This window comes from Symphalangus syndactylus, chromosome 7, assembly GCF_028878055.3.
Source record: "Symphalangus syndactylus isolate Jambi chromosome 7, NHGRI_mSymSyn1-v2.1_pri, whole genome shotgun sequence".
NCBI classification, from domain to species: domain Eukaryota; kingdom Metazoa; phylum Chordata; class Mammalia; order Primates; family Hylobatidae; genus Symphalangus; species Symphalangus syndactylus.
In genome coordinates, this window is record NC_072429.2 from 129,239,576 (window position 1) to 129,261,992 (window position 22,417).

Consider the following 22,417-nt stretch of genomic DNA (forward strand, 5'->3'; position numbering starts at 1 on the left):
CCAGAGATAGACACCTGGGATTAAGATAATGCAAAACAAAGTTTCAGAAACAGCCCTGTGAAAACAATCATATCACCCAAGATAAATGTTTACTGAATAAATCAGTGATCAATGATTCCTGCTTCGAACTTAATAATCACAGTAGGGGAGAAGGCAAAGTTACAAAAGGGCATGTGTGCAGGAGCATGTTTAAGGTTATACGTACATCAATCATCCTTGCTATTCCTAGTGTGGTCAGTGAAACAGCAGCAGTGGCATCACTTGAGAATTGAAAAGAAATGCAGATTATTGGGTCCTACCCCAAACCTACCAAATTAGAATCAGCATATAATAAGCTCTCCAGGTGATTTGTATGCACATTAAAGTTTGAGAAACACATTCAAAGCAAGCTGGATAAAGACGAGGCAATAAACCAAAGGAACTAATATGTGATGAATGTCTACTATGTACCAGTTTTGGTATTAGGCCCTTTACATGGGTAAAAGAAATAAAGACTAGGGCAGGATGAATGGTGTCGGCATCTATCATGTGATGCATCAAAGAGATTCAGAAAAGGTGCCATACTCTTATAATCTGACAGGAGCATGGTAAAGCCAACCAGGGGGGAAAATACTTTTCAACAGTCTTCATTTTGACATAAGTCACCAAACAGTGACAAAAAAGTACCTATTTGCATTGTCTCTAAAAGATGGTAAGCCAGATGTCAGACCTAGCAGAAAAGCTAAAAAGATATTAAACTCCAAATGAAACCACCAGAGAACATTTCAAGAAACTACTTCTCCCAAACAGCTCCAGTCTCATAAACTATAAATTTATGAAAGAATAAGAGAGAAAAGGGCAAAAATGTCTTGACCTTAGTATGAAAATAGTTTTGATCTCTCAGAACCTCTGGAAGGATCCTGGGACTCCCCACAGGGAACCCCAGACCATACTTTACATATCTTTACAACAGGGAGAATCTAACCCAGTCAGGACTCACACCAGAGTTTGTATGAGGAAATAAGGAAAGGCTTGGGCATCAACAGCAAGAAAATAATGGCACAGGTTGGTAAAAGGGTGAGATTAATTCAAGAATATTTTAAAAGATGTTCATGTTTTCCATGTTAAATTACATTTAAGTTTGATTTAGGATCTGCTTACTTGTAACTATCATCTTAACTCCAATTGAGTGGTGCATGCTTCAAATAAGATCACAGGAAAATCACTCTATCACCCATATTAATCAGTAATTGGGTTGATTTCCTGTACCACCAACCACCTGCATTTGATTCCTCATTGATAATCAAGGCAACTTTTTGCTTTTTTAGAAGTCTCCAGTGTAACAAAAATGAATACACTGCAAAGAGAGCCCTGTTATAAACTGTAAATTCTGAATGCTAATTAAGCATGCTAGTCCTCTCCAAATAATCAAATCCTAACATGTCCATGAAAATTAACAGAAAAAACATTGTTACATAATCCTATCAGGAAATAAAAGTTGGTTATGTATAGATAGGGGTGAATGAAGAGGTTTCTCTCCATCCCATGAAAATTGAAATACTAAAGGCTAGCCAAACCTCATCCACAACTTCTCAAAGACCTTCTGTAATACATCTGTTTTCATGCGTTTCCTTCCATTTTTGTAAGTCTTTTACTTTCCTCTCCTCTCAACTTGAAATCTCACCCATCCACCAAAACATTCTCTTAAGTCAGAACAGAGAATAGGCAATGGCCAGACTTGGTAGCAAACTCCCTTGATCCTAAAATCGAACCTACATATAAAATAGTGACAGCCAGTTCCCCATGGGGATGGCAATTACAGCAACCATTTCTATTGAGCATTTACTACATACCAATGTGGAGTGTAAGATGCCTAATCCATTACTTCATTTTTGCTTCACAATAATCGTTGAAATACATATTACACTCATTTTACAGAGGAAGAACAGGCTCAGAGGGGTGAAGTGGCTTGCCCTAGATCACATATTTGGGCACTGGGGGATAAGACGACCTAAGGAGCCTGTGATGCTTTACATGCATTCGTTCACCCTCACAACAGACCCATGCAATAGTACAATATAAATACTACAGTTCAGAAAAAGGTATATGTTTATAGGTGATACTGGGAGCAGATGCCTAAGGAACAGAGAAGTAAAGTAACTTGCCCAAAATGTCACAGTTAAGTGGCAGCAGCAGGCTTAACAGTACCTACCTAAATGGTGGTCGTGAGGTTTACATCAGTGGATATAGTTAACTACCTGACATACAGCAAATACTCAATAAAAATTAGCTGCTACAATTAAAGTATTTTGCATAGGGGAAGTATTCAACAAAGAATAGCCAGCAACAACAGAAGATACGTGTCAGGTAAATAAAGACAGGACTCTCCTTCCAAGAAAAGAACATTATCCTGACTACTCCCCAATAGCTTTACTGCCCACAGTCATCCCAGCAAACACTCTGCAGTATCTTTAATGACTCTAGCTAGTCATGCATCTGTGTGGAATTTTTTCCATTTCTTTTATTAACAGCAGGCAATGGGGTGTGCTGGAAAATGTACACACTGGGCTAACAGTGGCTCCGGTTCCATCACCTTCTAACTACATGACATCTGTGGGCCTGGTTTCCTCAGCTGAATGCTGAGGACAATCCCATCTCCCCTGCCACACCAATGCTCCACACAGAGAGCCAGCAGAAATTCTGACTTCCTACTGCTGCTCTGGCTGCCTTGTTGCTTCAGTGGATCACAATCCTTCTGAGGACTGTTTCCTCAGCATTTCCCCCACAGCAGCAGTTGCTGGGCTCTTTCTGCACAGTGGTTGGTCCAGAATTGGGCTGCTGGGCAGACAATCAAAATCACAAGATGGGGGCAGAATAACAAAAGCACCTAGGCACTAATGAGCAGCTTATTCCCCACCTAAGAAGTGGAGCAGTCAGGAAGACAGCACCTGAGGAGAGAGCGGGAAATGAACGCTCAAGCTCAAGGAATCCTAAGGAAACTTAAACACAGATAAAGCGACTCTTCGTTGGAGACTTTAAAAGGTCTTTGTCATGGCAAAAGCCATAGACACGAGTCATCTCACCTGGACTCAACACTTAACCAGTAGCCACCCACCCTCTCTCAGGTTTTAAGCAAGGTGACTTATCTGGGCTATCGTTCTTCACCAACACCTCAAGGTAAAATAACGCAAACAAAAATTCTTTGTAAGAACAAATTTAAGACGCTGGAAACTTTCACACCTGTTTAAAGACCATGCTGTGGAAGAGGTGAACAAACAATTTAGGACTTTATGGAGAGAAAATTGTAAGAATCAGCAAATTTACAAGTATCCTTGAATACATCAATGCGGTCAGGAAGGGGAATATATTAATAGCAAGTAGAGTCGGAAGTCAGCAAGAGGAAGGAGCTATGACAAGATTCAACATGGGGTAAGTCTCCTCCACTTGAAGCCAGTGCTCTATCTGCTTGGTTTGTAGATGTTTAAAAATAGCTTCCTTCCTGACAAAATCATCTTAGGGCTCAAACACAAAAAAACAATTACTTAAAACATAAAACACAATGCTATGATCAGGAAGTGTTTTAACCAATAAAAGCACTAACTTAAAGAGGTATGTCTGGTTCTGTGCCCTGAAGGTCAGTTGGCAGTGGCTATAAACTCAGGACTGATGAGAAATCTCAATGATGTGGAAAATGAGATGGTCGACCTCCATGATTTCTAAGGCTCCTTCTGGCTCTAAAACTCTAAGATTACACTATTTCCCTTGAAATCTTCCAAGTCCTGAAATTCCTCCCCTTCCCCTCTTGGTCAGTCCTACAGACAGTACTTCTTCTGGACTCTCCTTATCCTCCATTCTACCATACACACAGCCAGGCTCACCTTGCCTAAATTCTTCAAGGCTTCCGTGTGTGTACATTTGTTCATTCAAATGGGTTTCATTCTACTGGGTCGCAGGCTTTGGAGATAAACAGATGAATAAATCAGTCCTGTCCTCAAAACAATAATGCAGTAGGCTTAAAACCAACATTTCAGCACAGTGGGTTCTACATGAAGAAAAGGCTGAAAGGACTGACTGGAGAAATAACCCCAAATAAGTCACTGTTTACCAAGGATCCCACACAACTGTGTGAAAAAGGTGTCTACAAGGCAAAGGGGAACTTACTAGGGAATGAAAAACACCTGGGTTGTCTCTGAGAGGAAGAAGACAGGGCTCTGCAGAAGGCCTTCAAAAATTCAGCCTACAAGAGTCAAACAAGGTTAGACCCTCAGGAAGCAACCACTGCCACTTCAGAAATAAACACAAATTAACTCACCCTGGGCAATAATTTATGCTGGGTGTGGAACAAATCACTCTATCTCCCTTCATACTATCACCTTTCTAGGAGAAAGGGCAGAAGCAGATACTAAATATCTGATTAGTTAGTACTGATGGCATTTATACTCTTGTACCCAATGCATAAAATGTGTGTGTATATTTAAACTTTGAATTTAAAAATGTTCATTCCACATCTCCTTTTTAAAAAGGCTATAATGTCTAAGAAAGCAGTGTGACATGGAAGAGTTAAGAAACTTGGTTTGAAACTTAGCTCCACCATATAACAGTTGTGCAATTTGGGCATTTATTGATCTTCTCTAAGCATTCATTCACTTCCTGTAAAACGGAGAAACTCTCTGCAAAGCTATTTTAAGGATAAAATTTATATAAAGAACTTAGCACACTACTAGGCTCCAAAGAGGAAGCTTAATACCTTGTGACTATTATGATGGCTCCTGCATGCTTCTTAAGGCTGACCAATCATTGCGATGAATGACAAAAGCTTTCCAAAGTCGTCAAGGGAATAAAATACTAGGTTTTTTTTTTTTTTTTTTGTCGCTGGGGGGCAGTGGTGGAGGGGTGGTTTTCTAGAGTTTTTTTTAACCGACATTAAATGTGATACAGTAACGCCACACGGCTGTGGGGGTGCTTACAGATCAAATTAAGTCACTAAGTCTAGTGACAAGATGCATTACAGCAGAAAGTAAAGTCGACACAAAACTTCCAACTGACTGCTCCAGAGTGAAACACACCTACCACCCACAGCATGCCTGGATGGGTGCAGGGCGCCAGGAAGGCCACCCTGTTCCCAAAAATGGATGTCTGGCTCAAGTGTTACAATGTCAAACTCCTATCCGTGACTCACTTTGTTTTCGGTAAGCCCCATGAAGCACCCACAGTGTCTAAGTGCTTGAGTTGACTTAACCAAGCATCAGTTGTGGGATCTTGGGTAAGAACTGCAAGCAGAGCAGTTAATGGCAGAGACTTGGAGACTTGAGGGTCAGACAGATCTTAGTATAAACCTCGGTTCTTTCCCTTCAGCAGTAAAACCTGGGACAGGAAACTGCTGACTGCCAAGCCTCGGGACCCTTACCTGAAAATTAAAATATTACTAACATTACAGATTTCTTATGAGGATCAAAGGATAAAATATGTGTCTAGAGCTTGGCACCTCTTAAGTCTCTGTTTCCACAATCTATAAAATGGGAACCAGAGCATCACCTGATGAGGCTGGTGCAAAGATTAAATAATTCCGTGTCTTCAACTTGACTGCCCAGCCCAGTGAAGGACACATACCAAGTGACCAAGGTTCAGTCACCAGTGGTTCACGAACAGGCTTTAGGGAAGTCCTGGCACCAAAAAGAGAAACAGGAAAAGCATTTATTTATATAATTATTTATTAACAAATAAGAGATAAAAGAGCAGCAAGAAATGAGAGTCAAACTAGGAGACTCTTGGCATTGTTTTCTAAGGGTTCACTGGACCGACAGATGGGAAGAGACAGCCAGCCACCCTGTAAGGTGTGACAGGATCTCCATGCCCAACACCTAAAACTACCTTCAGCATAAGTTGCTGTAATGCCTCATCAGGCATTCATACCTTTGAGTGAAACATGGGAGAGATTTCCTACCAAGAGTTAGCTGAAAGCAGACTTTGGAAAGGAGAGTATCTGTCCTGAGCCAGGGCATTCACGGTGAGGTGGAAAAGAGAATGTCCTGAGACCCTAAGGGCAAGCAAGAAGTCTTAGGGGGTAAGGAGGATGAAGAAGGCAAATTGGCAAGGATGGCACTCATCATGTAAGACCATAGACCTCAGAGACACAAACTCCAGCTTCTCCTAACCGCACATCCTGGTCAAGTCACTCCCTCCCTCAAGGTTCAGTTTTCTCATCTGTAAAACGAAGTGAATATTGTTCACTTTCCAGATTTTCTCCTCAGAACATCCAGTAATAGAGGCCTTCTGTAAAATACCGTGGGTAAAGTACTCAGCATGGAACCCAGCACATTCTACCAAGAGTGGACCTTGACTTAACAGATGTCCATTCTAAGCTGAAATCCACAGGGAAAGATGCTCCAGATAGCTGTTATTTGGTCCCCTAGGGAAGCAGAGGCCCAATATACCCAGAAGCAATTTCCAAATACTGAGGAGGGCCTCTCTGAAACTTCTGGAACTGAGAAAGCACCATCCTAAGAAAAACGAAAGTGGTTGTTACAAACACAAAACGTAACAAACCCATGACAAAGTGATGGGGTTCCCTAACCAAAGGACAGCTCAAGGACAAAATGTGAAACATAACTTGACTTTTAAAAAAGATGCCAACTCTCAGAAACGACAAGTTAAAGTTGCTTTTGGCACCTTCTCCTCCTCCTCTTCTCCTTCCCCTCAAGTTGCTCCAAGAACCTGGTTGCCCCCCACCCTACACCCCTCCAGGTACATCTAACTTCTACACCTCTCTCCAAGATACTTCCCAGCCTACTTCTCAGCCAAGTGTTAAGTGGGAAACAACCGAACTAATTCAACCATGTGTGAATGAAGGGAGGGGCAGTACAGGTTGGGTCTGTAAAAGATACTAAGCCAATAAGGTTTTCAGCTGGAGAAATGTCCTGTGACTTAGTCATGGGAGGTTAAAATGTTCAGGCAAAGAAGAATGGAGGCGCTACCTGAGGTCAGGCAACAGCCAGGCTAGGAGCTGGCCATGTCTGGTCTTTAACCATTTCCCCTTTTCATAGTGAATGCTATTTATTTATTTCTGAGCCCAAGAGAGAGGCCTTAACCAACTTATTTCCATGGTAAGCAGGAATTTCAGACAAGAGGCTGTATGGGGCAGATAGAGAAGTCACCACTAAGGCGGATACGGGCTGATAAGGCAGAGCTACTCACCACCCCCTAACGCTGAGATGACACTGGCTTTCAGTCTGCTAAGCAGAGTTTGAAAACACCCACACTCACTCCTTTTTCCCTTCACTACTCCTACTCACTTGATGTAACTTATAATGCACCAACACACACGAGGGCAACAGCACACTCAGAGCCTAGTTTTTTCTTTTGGAGAAACTTAAATCAAGACCTCACTCAAAGCTGTCCCTCTGTGGAGAAAAGCATTTTCCTAGGCTGCCCAGGGCTGGAACAAGGCAAAGACCACCATTCTGGCGAAACAAGCTGGCAATATGACAAATATATAATAAATTTATTAATATGCCTGGACTTTGAGCCGCTAACTCCAACTCTAGGAATCTATCAACACTAGTGCAGAATATGACAGATGTATACAAATATTCACCGCTCCAAGGTTGAACAACAGGTCCTCTCCCTTTGGGGAAACTGCTAAGCCAATTGTACAAAACACACAATTGGGAGCAACTTAAGGGAGGGAGGGAAACATCATTTAATACAATGACACGCCTTTTTAAATATTATTGAAGACTTTTTAATGAAATGGAAATGTTCATGATGTGTTAAATGAAAATAAGCAGGACAGAGATGTATCTGAGCAAAATACCTGAAGTGACAGTAGCAGCTACCTCTGGTTAGTGGGCTTATGGATGACTTTTAAATTTTCTTCTTTTATACTTGTCCTCATTTTCTACAAAGGGAATAGGTTCTTCTTATTCTTTAATAAGAGGAAATTATTAATAACAAAAGTCTGTTAAGAGTAGACTGTAGCTTACGTTAAATGACAGTGCAGGGTTGCAATCAACACTATCCATACTATGGGAAACTACGGGATAAACCACCACTTTCTTTGGCAAATGAATTACAATGAAAAAAAGAGGGAGGAACTCACAAATTAAAAGAAATTTGAAATATGTCCATGAATTTCAACATACAGATCTCATACGGATTCATTTAAACAAACCATTTTTTTTTTTTAAAGAGACAACCAGGGAAATTTGAACAGTGACTGAATATTTAATGACACTGAGGAAGTGTTTTTTTCAGAATGAGAAAACATATTATGGTTCAGGTTTATTTTTTTCAAGTCCTTATCTTTTAGAAGTACATACCGAAGTATTTATGGATGAAATGAAGTACCTGATATTGCTTCAAAAAATCAGGGGAAGGAGGTAGAAATGAAAAAAAGATTGGCCAAAAGCAGACAATTGTTGAAACTGAATGATAGTTACATGTCGCTCTGCTACTGCATGTGCAAAAATTTAAGTTAACAACAAGCAAACTGGCTAGGCACAGTTGCTCATGCCTGTAATCCCAACATTTTGGGAGGCTGAGGTGAGATCACTTGAGCCCAGGAGATAGAACCTGCAGTGAGCATGACTATGCCACTGCATTCCAGCCTGGGCAGCAGGGCGAGATTCCGTCTCTTAAAAAACAAACAAAAAACAACAAACAAAGAAAAACTGTCCAAAGTAAAAAACCACTTGGAGGACTGAGCTACCAGCACAAAACAGACTACAAAAGGTATGGGGGAGGATGGGGAGGAAGGGGAATCTAATAATGCAAAGTATCATGAAATTATCCAATAATAAAACCCATATGTTTTGGCCCTAAAGGTATTGTTTTAGTTACAAATTACTTGACAAAACATCTCCAACGTAGGTCTGTCTCTTTCAAAGTGAAGGGGGAGACTGGTTGGCAGAACTGACCTCAAGCCTCATCATGCTTTTTCAGTCAAATGACCTTTAAGAAATTAGTTTTAACTTTTTGAGCCCGTTTCCTCATCTGTCAAATGAGAAAATAGTGGCTTTGTTGCCTAACAGTGCTGTGTGGACGAAATGAGAATATATTATAACAGAGTACAGAAATGCTGGAGAGTAAACTCAGGGCACCAACTGCTCATAAAATCATATGATTCACTACTTACCATCCATAAAGAAAAATCTGAGAGGTCAACACTTTTTGAAAACACCAATTCTCTCATTAATCCCTTTCATACCATATTGTGACTGGCTGCCCCAGATGCATGCCGTAAATTATCTAGATTTAAATGCCTCCCCCTCAACTCAAAAGAAACAAGTCAGGAGGGAAAAATGCTTTCCTTTTCCACTGGCAGATGCATGTCTTGTTTGTGTCTCTGTCTGTGTGTTTGTTTCCACCAAGAAAGTAAATGCTAACCAGATTCTCTTCCGTTTACTTGCACTTTGCAGCTAAATCACTAATATCAAAGCAAGGCAGGGTGGCAGTGGGGAGGTGGGGGCTATGGAGCCAGGCAAACCCAGATTTGATTCCCACCTCCCTCAGGTACTAGCAGGGTAATGTGAGAGTTTGAAACAGCCTATGTAAAGTACTCAGTACAGGCTGGGCACAGGTGGCTCATGCCTATAATCCCACCACTTTTGAGAGGCCAAGGAAGCCAAGGCAGGCCAATCACTTGAGCTCAGGAGTTGAAGACTAGCCTGGGCAGCATAACAAAAAAGTACTCAGTACAGAGCTGGTACTCAAAAAGTGACAGCCAACTCTGTGACTAGTATTACTAGGCCAACAGAGGACTGCAGGTTGCAGACACCAAAAGGACAGACTAGGAATCTGGCTTTAGCATTCAGGTCTGCTAAGCATCTGCAGCACAACCTTCAGGAAATTTAGTAACTGTGGGTTTTTCCAACTGCTCTATGCAATTGGTACGCATATATATAAAGCCCAGAGAGGTAGACTTAACAGAATTTGGAAAACTTTTTACCAGGCCTGCCTTCAAGATTTATAAATCAAATGTAGTTTTGCTATAATCTTCCTAATTTTACTCAAATATCTGAGTGCTAACTACATTAAAAACAAAACAAATTAAAAAACCTAGGGTTAAAAAGTGAGGGGGGATGTCCCTGAGGTACTTACAATCTACTAAAAGTGAAGACAGACGTGAACATGAATAAGAACACAACTTAGCTCACCAGCCTATCATTGACAAAATTATCCCAAAATCAAGAGGAAAAAAATCCTACTTCCATGGTCATCCGGTTAGTATGTAATACCCTGTCAGGAAGTTCTTCTGAGTCTAACCTACATATCTCATGTCTCAGCAGAAGCCTATTTCCTGTTTGTTCTTTTTCATTAGCATTGCATGCATATCTGCATTTTTTTTCTTGAGGATGAGTCTGAGTAGAAAGAGCATAAATTGAGTTGAATCCTTTCTAAACCTAGTTCATCATCTGTGAAATGAAGAAACAGCACCCACCCCACAGGGCTGTTGGGAGGATTATATGAGATGATACGGGTAGGGCAACCAGCACAGTTCCCGGCATAGAGTAGGTTCTTAACAGCAATGGTCGCAGATTCTGAATTTGTTCAAACTTACACACAAAATGCAGAAGCCTTGGGATGTGACAGCACTGACTTGGCACCAGTTTATTTATTGGGAGGCAGTGTATTCACTTGCCTTGCTATGAAAAATATTACTATTATTAAAGCAGCAGCTGTTGCTGGGCCAGCAGTGAGTGCTTATTTTGATTTGTACTTTGTGGAAATAAGGAGTATCTAATTTTATGTAAATGCTATTAATGTGAATAAACATTACAAGGAAAAGGAAATGGGCATCATAAAAAATGATTAATGAAACATAAAGGAAGGCTCCCCACATTTCAAAACAATGAAGACAATTTTATTTCGTATGGAACTGGGCAGTGAAGAAGCCATTCAATGGAAGTAAAGCCATTAGTCCTCACTGGACCTTTAAGCAGGCTCTGTTATTTAACACTGAGGAAAAACCAATTAAACCAGAAATTTTCCGAAGAGGGCCAAGTTGCCCTGCCTGGTCTTCCATCCATCCTGGATATCTATGGAAAGATTATTCAAAGAGCACCATGCCATCACTTTAGATTTAGTGGCAATGGGATGTTTCTTTTCTGGCCATACCCTATGTGGAATGTTGATTTTTCCTGACCACATCAGCAAAGCTACAACTAGGCAGCAAAGTGCTCCAACCACAGTCCTTCCAAGTATCCCAAATGAGTACACAGCAGAAAGGATCAAGGGGAGGTGAGACTTGCAGAGGGAAGGGCAGAGAAACTAACATCTTCCAAGCGTCACTGAGTGCCAGGCATCTGCCTCCCTTATATTCCTACTGATTCTCCTAACAGCTGTGAAGTACTATCATTTCCATTTAACTGTCATGTCAATGAAAAATGAAGATGAGGCCAGAAGAACTGAATCTAGTCCCAGCTTTGCTGTGTGATCTGGGTATAAACGGTGTGCTTCCCTATCCTCCTACTCTCCTCTGAGGACCACCATCACCCCCAGGCTGAAGGGGAAGACTTAGCCCCATCCATCACATAACCCCCTCATCCTGGCCAAAGCTGACTGGAGCAAGGGTGGTCTCCTGACCCAAGTGGAGCCAATCCAATCCTCCTTCCCAGATATCCTTGCCCCAGAATCAGGCAGACACCAATGTGGTGTAGGGCACTGGAGCTGGGAATAATTTGGTGCCAGAGTTGCCATCATCTACCATTTGCCCAAGAGAGAAGACCCTCATTCTTGTCCCTCATGTTCCATAAAATATCTCCCATGAATCCTTCCAATAAGTCCCCATTTTGCTTTAACCAATGTATTTCATTTTGCTGGGGGAGGGGAAGGGACCTCTTACAATAAAACAGCCTAACACACTTCGGTTTTCTAGGCCTCAGCTTCCTCATCCATAAAAAGAGGAGTTGGACTAGATGGTCTCTGAGGCCTTTTCCAGTTCTACAGAATGTGCATCATAATAACACAGTCCTCACTATACTTACAGCCCACCGCGTGCTGGGTGCTACACTAGGCACTGGAGACAAGGCCATTCTGACCCTAGCCTTTGGGTACAATGCTACAGAAATGCAAGGTACCCAGGCTGTTTTAATAATGGAGCTAAGAAGAGCTTACATTTTCCTCCATCCAAAACGCATCTGGCAGGGAAAGGGATGGCCTAGATTGACTTAGCCAACTCTGCTTTCTATAATAGTCGGTGCCAAAATGCAGTGCTCTTTTGGGCTTTACCTCCTTGGCACATGAGGTTCTGATTTTATTTTCCCAGCTTCTGAGTGGCTAAATTGGGTGCTGTCTTATCAAGGGGACACATATTCCAGTTCTTTGGGGGAAAATTATACCATAGCTCGGCATTAAAATACAGTTCTTACATAACTGACCACAAACAGCACCATGACAGAGGGCTGTTCAGACAGGGCTCTGGGCTGGAAAGAGCCTACTGTGAACTCCCGGATTCTGTTAAGACCAAGTAGAGTCAAGTGCCTCCTGATCTTGACCTAACTCCTGCCCACAAATAATTAAAACTCGTTTTACTGACACTGAAAACAAGCTATGAAGCACACAGAAATGAAAATTCAAGGAGAGATCCCTTTTGCTTTAAGGCTCCTGCCTCCTAACCAAAATAGAATTTCTCGTGGTCTCAGTGCTTCAAACTGTAATCAGTAAAGCACACAACATAGCTGCCATGCTCTGTACCAGTCAGGGCCAAGGCATAAATGTTTCACCTCCCCACAAATGACCACAATCAATCAATTACGCAGGTACATAATAAATACCTGCATTTATTATGTAACAGAGAAAACAGCTCACTACCCCAAAGCCCCAGCAAGAATCAGAAGGGGCAGCTTTCACACACCAATGCAGAGGATCCGACAAGTGGGGTGTAGAAGCAGGCAGAAAGATTATAGCAGTGACACAAGGAAGCATGGGCAATGAGGTTGCACTGGTAGAGCCCATCAGGCTGGCCTGGGTCAAAGTGGGCAGCACTGGTCACTGGTTCCCTTACTTCAGAGAGTACAGGGCCTGCTAAGGGCTGATTATACAGTTACACTGAGTTGACAGTCTGCTTCAGATCAAATTGGCTATGACCATGACCCACAATGGTCAAAGTGTTTGGTGTTGCCCTAGTCCTCTCCTTAGTCCCATCTGTGCCTCCCCAGTCCGGGTCCCTGAAGTGCACACATCTGACTTCATCTCTCTGTCATCTGACCTCATCACTGACCCTTCAGAAATGAGTCTACCAAGTCTCATCTTCTCAGTTACACATGCAATTGTCGAATGCAATAATACAATAATACAGGGCAATAGCAACAAGGATAATAAGAACAATCATTTATAGAGCACTTAGCACACCAGGCACTGTTGTAAGCACTTTACACATACTGACTCACTGAGAGGTAGGTACTTACCCCCATGAGGAAAGTAGGACACAGTAAGGCTCAGTAACTTGCCCAACACACGCTAGAAGTAATAGGGATACAATTAACCTCGGCAAGAGAATTTCACTCTCCTCAACCCAAGTGTTGCAACTGGTCCTCAGTAGAGAGCAGTCCTGCCTATCTAGCTCTCCATGAAGGAATGCTTCTAGCCTCATTCGCCTCCTTCTTCCCTGCCTCACAGGAGAGCTGAGTAGTCAGACCTTGACACCCATAGGGACATACTTTACCGACACATAAAGTCATTTGATGAGTGCCTCCCATGCATTGTCTCCTTTAATACTCAAAAAGCAATGTCATTTATCAAATGGGGAAACAGAGGTTTAGACATTAAGTGATCTCTAGCCCCAAACCTTACTCATGTTTAAGTAATACATGTGGGAATGGCCAAGACCAAGATCTGGTTTTAGTCCCCAAATGACTAGGTTACATATATGGAAACCATCTCTCTGAGGCTCCCTGGACAAATAGACAATGAAGGCAAAGGTCTGGGTAGTGTCTGAACATCCAACACCACAAATGGCTTCTAATGAAAGGCTGCTAGCCTAACATCAGGCAAAGCTACTGCAGCCTCGCACAGCATGTCTTCTGAGACCAGGACTTAATGACAGCAGACTGGGCTAGCAAGATCCAGTTCCAAACTTAAGGTTTACTCTCTACTCTTTCTACCTAGAAGCAAGTTACATGGAGTGGTACTGGGGAGGACTCCCACACTGTGACTGCCAGTCCCCACAACCCTGTTAAACAGCAGAGTGCAAAAATCCCTGGGTTGGGCAGCCCTGAATTCAAATCCCTGCATGGTTTCTTTCTCATCTTTGGGCCTCAGTCTCCACCTCTCAAAGCAATGAGGACTAAACTAATCTGGTGGGTCCCATCATTCATGAGGTTTCTCCCATGGGAGATACAAAGCCCTTCTAGGAAGCCAATCACCTGAATGAGGTAACACTTTGCTTTCCCACTTTATAACTAGCAATCCAAGCATCTGATCAGCAGAAGATGATTAGTCCTACACCACTAAGCTGATGCATTTCAGCCAAAATCAAACACATTTGGCATGAGAGTTATGCCAAACCAAGTTACTAGCAGTGTCCACTAATTTTTCCACAAAGCGGCTACAGACCCCCATCACAGCTTTCGTGAGCCTTTTGAAGATCAGGCTTTCAGGTTGGCAAACGCCAGAGTAGATATTCGCCAAGGTCGCTTTTACTTGGACACTTAGCAACTCCCTGAATAACTAACACCCAGCAAAAACTCAGGGCTCTTGTATAGCCAGGAAGCTGGAAGCAGAGAGCCAGACAGCCCTGCAGAAACTGCAACTGAGAGTAGTGGTTCTTTAGCCAGGGCTCTGGGCAGCTCATAAGCAAATCAGGTTGGGTCAACAGTCCCAGACTAGGCATGCCAGGGTGGAGCTGAAAGCAACATGGTCATTTTCACATCTGCCCAGTCCAAGGAGGATTGCTTGCAGCACTGTCTTTGATCAAAAAAGGCAGAGATTTAATGAGGGGTCCAGCAAGAGGTCTCAGAAGAACACAGAAAAGCAACTATCTTTTCATTTTTCTTCCCTCTCCCAAACTCTTTCTCTCTAGCACTAGAAACCAAATAGAGGTAAGAAGATAATTAATAGATGCCTTTCTCACGGGTCTTGCAAGACAAAACAAACTGGCAGACAGGAAGCATAAAAGACAGTGAAATACAGAAGAAACGGAAAGGGTTTCCAATGCAGATTTTGCATTCAGAGCCCAAGTCTACCATTTACCACTGTGTGATCTTGGACAAGTTATTTAATGTCCGTGAGCCTTTATGTATTCACATGTAAAGCAATAATAAGGATGCTACTAGAATAAGCTTCTATTAGATGATACGTGTAAAAAATGTTTTTTAAAATCCAAAGATATATATATAAGGTGTGTTAGGCAGTTCTTGTGTTGTTATAAAGGAATATCTGAGACTGGGTAATTTATAAAGAAAGGAAATTCTGCAGGCTGTACAAGCATGGCACTGGTATCTGCTTGGCTTCTGCGGAGACCTCAGGGAGTGTTTAGTCATGGCAGGAGGAGAAGTGGGAGCAGGCACATCACATGGCGAAAGCAGGGGCGAGAGAGAGAGAAAAGCGGAGGACCCAGACTTTTAAAACACTAGATCTCAAGAGAACTAACTGAGCAAGAACTCACTTATCACCAAGGGGATGATGATGCTAAACCATTCATGAGGCATCCGCCCCCACAATCCAATCACATCCCACCAAGCCCCACCTCCAACACTGGGGACTATGTTTCAACTTGAGATTTGGAGGGTACAAAAATCCAAACCATATCAGAAGGACCAAAAGCATTGGCATGGAATATCTGGCTAACGGGCTTGTGCCTTGTTTTAGAAAGAGCATGAGTTCTAACATATACAATTTCCTTCTCTCTGATTCTACAGACAGATATACTCACTCACTGACCTTTGCTGGTTTCATCCAGACAAAACCTTATCCTAAGTACCTCCAGACTGGGTCAAAAGCCTGGGCACGGAGCCTTGACTTCTGTATGGGACAGAAACATTATGGGAAGGTTTGTTTGCCTTTTGTTGTATTATCTTCAACAGGTCAGAGGCAGACCCAAACATACTTTCTCTACATTAAGCAAAAGTATAAATCTTGATTTTATGTAAATCCTTCCTGAGGTTTTTTTTTTTTTTTTTTTTTTTTTTTAAGACTACAATCTCCTTGGGGGTAATTAATGGGCTCCTTAAGTTTAGCACCTGCAATATAAAGTAGCACTTCCTATTAAGTTTACCAGCTTTTAAAATTTAAGAGGTAATGCACTTGCATTCTTGAGCAAGGGGAGCTGATGAACAAGATCAGATGTCAAACCCTGACCACAGAAATCCTATGTGTAAGATTTCACAGAAAAACACTTAAGGACCTAACAGTATTTATCAAAGACTGATGAGCTCTATCATCAGCATGGCAGACACCCAAAAGGACATAGATAAAGGTTGAAACTTAAATGGAAGGTGAGGGAACACACACAGAAGTCTGACTGGCCTGCATGAGGACTCGACAGTAATGAGATTAATCACAAATCTGATACTGGTTGTATGACCTGGGCAGAATACTTCCTGGTTGTACGACCTAGCTGGACAAAATACTTAACTGCTGTAATCCTCAATTTCTTCATCTATAAAATGGAGCCATTGATGATAATAGGGTGAAAAAGGGTATTAAATAATAGTATGTATAGGGTTTGCGTGTAGTAGGAATGTTACTGTTATGAGATAGAGCTTGATACTGAATCTACATTCTGTATCTTCATTCATTTCATCAAACATTTCTATATCTTCAGAAAGAACTGAACGCACCAGGTGAATACATTAAGAAAAGCCTCTAATGCCAGACCCACACTTGATTGCCAGTTTCCATAAGAAAACTTTTAGGCTGCATTTTTTGAGGGCAGGGTTCTTCATCATTGTATCCCCAGGCCTAGCACACTGCTGGACACATAAGAGGCACTGAACAATCTGTATATTGACTACATGGTAATTTGAGTGATTTCACTTGTATTCCTAGGATGAATGTTCTATACTATTTCCCTCCCCTATGAACTGCCCCTTTCTACCCTGTTAAGAGTTTTAACCTTATTTCTTTATTTCTTAAAGACCACTAGCTTCTCCATAATACAATCTGGATAACCCCAATACCTCAGTAGGACTTGGAAAATGACTTGTATATAGCAGGGGCTCCCCAAAAATGTGTTGAATAAATGCTGTTCATGAATTATACTCAAATGAGTTCCCACATTTAAATCTGAAAACTCATATCCAAATCCTTGAAAGTACAGGGAAAAAACAGTATATTTAAGTATCACTATTAAGAACTCTGAAATATAAACATGAAGAAACACTAAGCCTCCAAGGAACTTAGGCACCTTTTTAATCAGACCAAAACTTGAAGATGCAATGACAGCAAAGTCTCCTATGTTCCCTACAAAGCCACTGAAATATGTTTTTGTAGACATTTAGAATACCTATTTTATGTCTTAACTGTTTTAAGATTTCTAAACTCTGGGCCAGGCATGGTGGCTTATGCCTGTAATCCCAGCACTTTGGGAGGCTAAGGCAGGCAGATCACTTGAGGTCAGGAGTTTGAGACCAGCCTGGCCAACATGATGAAACTGCGTCTCTACTAGAAATACAAAAATTAGCCAGGCATGGCGGTGTGCACCTGTAGTCCCAGCTGCCCAGGAGGCAGAGGTGAGTGAATCGCTTGAACCTGGGAGGCGGAGATTGCAGTGAGCTGAGATCGCACCACTGCACTCCAGCCTCGGTGACGGAGTGACAGCCTGTTTCAGGAGGAGAAGGGAGTGAGATTTTCTTTTGTTTTTTTTGAGACAGAGTCTTGCTCTGTCGCCCAGGTTGGAGTGCAGTGGCGTGATCCTGGCTCACTGCAAGCTCCGTCTCCTGGGTTCACGCCATTCTCCTGCCTCAGCCTCCTGAGTAGCTGGGACTACAGGCGCCCGCCAACAAGCCCAACTAATTTTTTTTGTATTTTTAGCAGAGACGGGGTTTCACCGTGTTAGCCAGGATGGTCTCGATCTCATGGCCTCGTGATCCACCCGCCTCGGCCTCCCAAAGTGCTGGGATTACAGGCGTGAGCCACCGCGCCTGGCCAGGAGTGAGAGTTTTAAACTCCATTTTATTTACTAGCCACACGACCTTCGAGAGAAATCATTTCACCTCTCTGGGCCTCAATTTCCTTCTCTATAAAATGGAGATGATAAATGTTCCTCTTTCAGAGAGCTCACATGAGAGGTAAATGTAAGCATTCATGCCATGTGTCGACAGCAGGCCTGGTATGGAGCAGCTGCTCAATAAATGAGCAGAACTTGCCTCCTTCATTGTCACCAAATTAAAATGTAGCCCAATATAAAATAACCAAGTAGACTTCCATTTATCATGTTGGACTCTCTCTCTGACAAAGGTACTAAGTATTAGCCACTCTAAGTCTTTAAACAGAGGGTCCCTTCTACTGTCTGGGTCACAGCGGTCCTAAAATGCCTGCCTGCTCCCGTTTAGGGAAAACGCTTATACTCTCGTAGTTACTTACTCATAACTTAAAAATGGTCAAGAGTAAAATGGCACACATCAGTATGCTTTCATTGCTGAATAAGTAAAACACTGGCTTTTTGCTTGGAAAACACTCACACACCAGGATGAAACCTTGGCAGAACACCAGCTCATCCATTCCTGCCTCCCCAAGGTAGCCACTCATTGTGTGCCAGTCAAACCGTGAACCCCAGAGCCATGTGCGACCCTTCGCCCCAAAAGGTAAAGCCCAGAAGCAAACCAGAAGTAAACTCCTCTTTGCCTCTTCTTACCATTTTTGAGACATAGTCTCACTCTGTCGCCTAACCTGGTGTGCAATGGTGCGATCCTGGCTCATTGTAACCTTGGCCTAGCGGGTTCATATGATTCTCCTGCCTCAGCCTCCCAAGAAGCTGCGACTATAGGCAGGTGCCATCATGAATGGCTAATTTTTTAGTAGAGATGGGGTTTCCCTATGTTGGCCAGGCTGGTCTCGAACTCCTGACCTCAAGTGATCCACCTGCCTCAGCCTCTCAAAGTGCTGGGATTACAGGTATGACCCACCACGCCCAGCCTTTCTTACCATATATTTCTGATCTACTTCCTAGAGTGCTCATCACAGAGATATAACTAAAAGCATCAACCTCTGCGTAACACACCACAATCTCTACCAAGGAGACATAGTAAAAGAGAGAGTATGGGTTAATTTGGGGATCCAATCTTGGAGATCTAACAGTTTTTCAGTTGCGCTCTATGTATGTGCATTAGTGATCCAAAGAGCAAAAAAAGGTCATAAACAGGAAGGTACTTGCTAGAACTAGGAAAATTTTTTTTTTAAATGAGAATTCCAAGTTGCTCAAATTAATTCCTATTTCGGAGTTTCCATATCACCAAAAAGTACCCAAAAGTTCTCTTCCTAAGAATAACCACAAAATAACACAAGCCACATTCTTAAAGTTTCCGAATATCTCACTTGTGAAGCATATGCCAACAAGATTTTGTGGTATGCCCCCCAATTTTTTCTTATATCGAGTGTGGTAATGTTAAGCCCCATATTTTTAAAGAACTGAATTGTGATCCACCTAAGATATTTATAATAATGCACTACTTCCATATATGTAAGCATAGCGGGAAAAATTAAAATTCAACTATGGTGGCTATCCATCAGTAAAAAAACCTAAAGCATACTTTTCTCATCTATGCAAACGGTAACCACTCAGAGAGTCCAACCTCAAGAATTAAAATATGCCGACCGGAGACAATGTTTTCCTGGCCAATACCTTCCTCAAGTTCAGAAGAAAAATTGTAAAATTATTGTGCCATCCTGAAACACTGTTATATTTTTGAGAACATGGGTATCATCAATGTACTCTAACATGACACTGAACTTCTAGCCTGGTTCCAAGTTCCTAAGTGACTACACTTGCATTATAGTTAACTCTATTTTTCTACCTAATCTTACAACAGTATTTCTCATTAAAAAAATATTTGCTTTTAAATTTATTAACTTTAAACTAACATCAACAGCAACTGCATGTAATTTAACATTACCCCTCTACTACAGGGTTGCTGGAAGATATGCTCACACATCTCTACAAACAGCATCACCAAATACTTAATCTTATCACACCCTTCACAAACAGAATAACTGGCAGCTCTATTAGCAGGCACTGAAAAACTTATCTAGAAGGAAAATAACCACTCAGTCTAATCAATGTCACATCCTTAGAAGTATATACAATTAGTACAGAAAGAGGATGCAAAATGCTCCTATATCCACATGTTTCAATTTATTACAATTAAGTGAAAGACAGACCCATGATGGGGTTCAATGCCTGGCAACTCTGTTTAATCCCAAGCGAGTGTAACAGACTGGCAGTTCACAAAGACAAAAAAAAAAAAAAAGAAAAGAAAAGAAAAAATCCATTTACCTCTGGTTTTCGAACAAACCTAGTTAGGTGGTATTTCTCCATTCACTTCACAATTCACTCCCATCACCCAATACTGACTCCAGAGAGAACTCTGGAAGTATGCCGGAATGACACAGTCAGTCATAGCACCAAGCAAGCCAGACGGGACCCAGCACTAACAGAAGTCTCTCCCCTCCTAAAATTTGGGACCCCTCTACTTCTGAATCCCAGTTCTACGTGTGTGGAAACATGAGTATCAAAGCTCATTTCAATATCAGTCATCCCACAGAAGCCCAAGCTTCCCCATATTACAGAGGGCCGTCCTTGGGGTGGGGGGCTTACATCAGAGCTCCCCAAACCTCACCTAAACCAGCCACAGCACAACCCACCCAGGGAAAACCATCTCCCTTCCTACCTTCCACCCAATGGTGCCATTTTCAGTTGAAATACGTTTGCCTTGTTTGAAGGGGAGGGATGCTTTATGGCACTTATTGATGATGCTGAGTTCCAGGGCAAATATCTATTTTTATCGAGGCCCCAGAGGCTTCTGCTGCTCCTTGGCTTTCAGATTCCTCTCTGTCCATACCACTCTATCATTAATTCACTGAAAATCCTAAAGAAAATCGATTTGGCCTTGGCCCTGCCCCCAACCCCCCACCCGCAACGCTTTCCTGAAGGGTCCAGATAAGAGGAGCTGTCTGACTGTCGCCTCGGGCCTCCCTTCTCCGTGTCTGGTCAGCTCAAGCAGGCTGCACCGGCCTCCGATCTCCCTGTCCAGCCTCTGAGCGCCCTGCGGGCAGGTCCTGCTGGCGCAGCAGCCCTAAGCCCTACCAAACCCTCCGGGTTAGGGGAGCCGGGTGGGAACCTATGTGCACAGATCTCTTTCCATCTGGGCTTCAGGCACCAGAGACTAGCAGGGAGGAGTCCTGGAGTGGAGACAGTCCCAGCCTGAGTTCTCTCTGGGTCCTTTGGGATTTTTCCACCGGCCCTCGTCTCCGCAGCTACGCCTGCCTGGCCCAGTCGCGCCGCTGAGGGGTGCGTTCACTGCCCATCTCCTAGTCCCCTGCTGGTGACCTTGGCTGTACTGCTTCGCCTCTGTGCCCTCGGTGGCCTGACGCCACCTACCTCGAGGGTTACAGGAGGGTCACGAAGATGTGGAGGCGCCGAACAGTGCATGCCAGGGACAGGACTTCCATCTTCTGTCCTCCCTGGAGTGTCCACAGCTCGCTCAGTCCTCTACCACCTCCAGTCCCCAGGCCTTTCAACCCGCAGGACCCAGAAAGGGCGAGGGGATGGGGAAGGGGCCGCCCGTCCGAAGTCCGTTATTCACCCGGCGGCTCCCTGAGGGGGTGTGGCGCCCCCGGCCCCCGCGTCCCCTTCCTCCCAGCTCCGAGAGGAGATCCTCCAGCTGCGCGGCGGCAGCGGCGAGCGTGGACGGCGGGGGTCCCGGCCCGACCTACCTCCTCCAGCAGCGTGACGGTGTTCCTGCAGTTGTGCAGCCGCGTGGTGAAGCTGGACGTGGTGGGCGAGTTGTAGTCCTCGGTGGTCTCGGCGATGAACTCCGAGACAGAGATCTGGTCCGGCATCCTGCCGGGGGGGACGAGACACAAGCGGGGGCGGGGGGTGAGTCACGGCGCAGGCTCCCGGGGCCGCGGGCCGCCCGGCGGCTCATGAACCCCGGCGCGCAGCCCGCCACCCGCCGCCCGGCCTGGCGCGCAGCTCCCGTCCCCGGCGGCGGCGAGAGGGAGGGAAGGAGGCGGGCGAAGACAGGCAGCGGCGGCGGCGGCGCTCGGCGCGGGGCCCTTCAAACTCCAAGCCGCGCGCGAGGCAGGGGGCTCTCCGGGACCCGCCTCCCTCTGCTCATGCCGGCGGCGGCGGCTCTTCAGCGGCAGGGGAGGGGACGCGGCTGCGCGCGGGGTCTTCGCCGGGGTCTGGGCTCCGGCCGGCCGCTGGGGCGTGCGCGGGCTGGGCGGCTGGGGCGCCCGGCGCTGCCTCCTCAGACGCGCTGACAGGCGGCGGCGCGGGCCT

The 22,417-nt window shown here is 43.8% G+C and overlaps 1 protein-coding gene and 1 long non-coding RNA gene across 10 annotated transcripts in view; both read right to left on the bottom strand.

The window, feature by feature from the left end:
* The window catches only part of LOC134737146 (uncharacterized), a 36,570-nt gene extending 14,732 nt beyond the window's left edge, over nucleotides 1-21,838 (bottom strand). Inside the window, exon 1 of the long non-coding RNA XR_010121782.1 lies at nucleotides 20,805-21,838. This is a non-coding gene — a long non-coding RNA (uncharacterized lncRNA). The remainder of the gene's footprint in view (nucleotides 1-20,804) is intronic.
* ASAP1 (ArfGAP with SH3 domain, ankyrin repeat and PH domain 1) overlaps nucleotides 1-22,417 on the bottom strand; it is a 395,575-nt gene that overhangs the window by 286,858 nt on the left and 86,300 nt on the right. For 7 of the 9 annotated variants that reach the window (XM_055287244.2, XM_055287246.2, XM_055287247.2 and 4 more), the window contains one exon: nucleotides 21,850-21,976. The exons of the other annotated variants lie outside the window; for them this stretch is intronic. In XM_055287244.2, coding sequence (XP_055143219.1) covers nucleotides 21,850-21,976 — 127 coding nt within the window. The remainder of the gene's footprint in view (nucleotides 1-21,849; nucleotides 21,977-22,417) is intronic. 9 annotated transcript variants of the gene reach the window in all.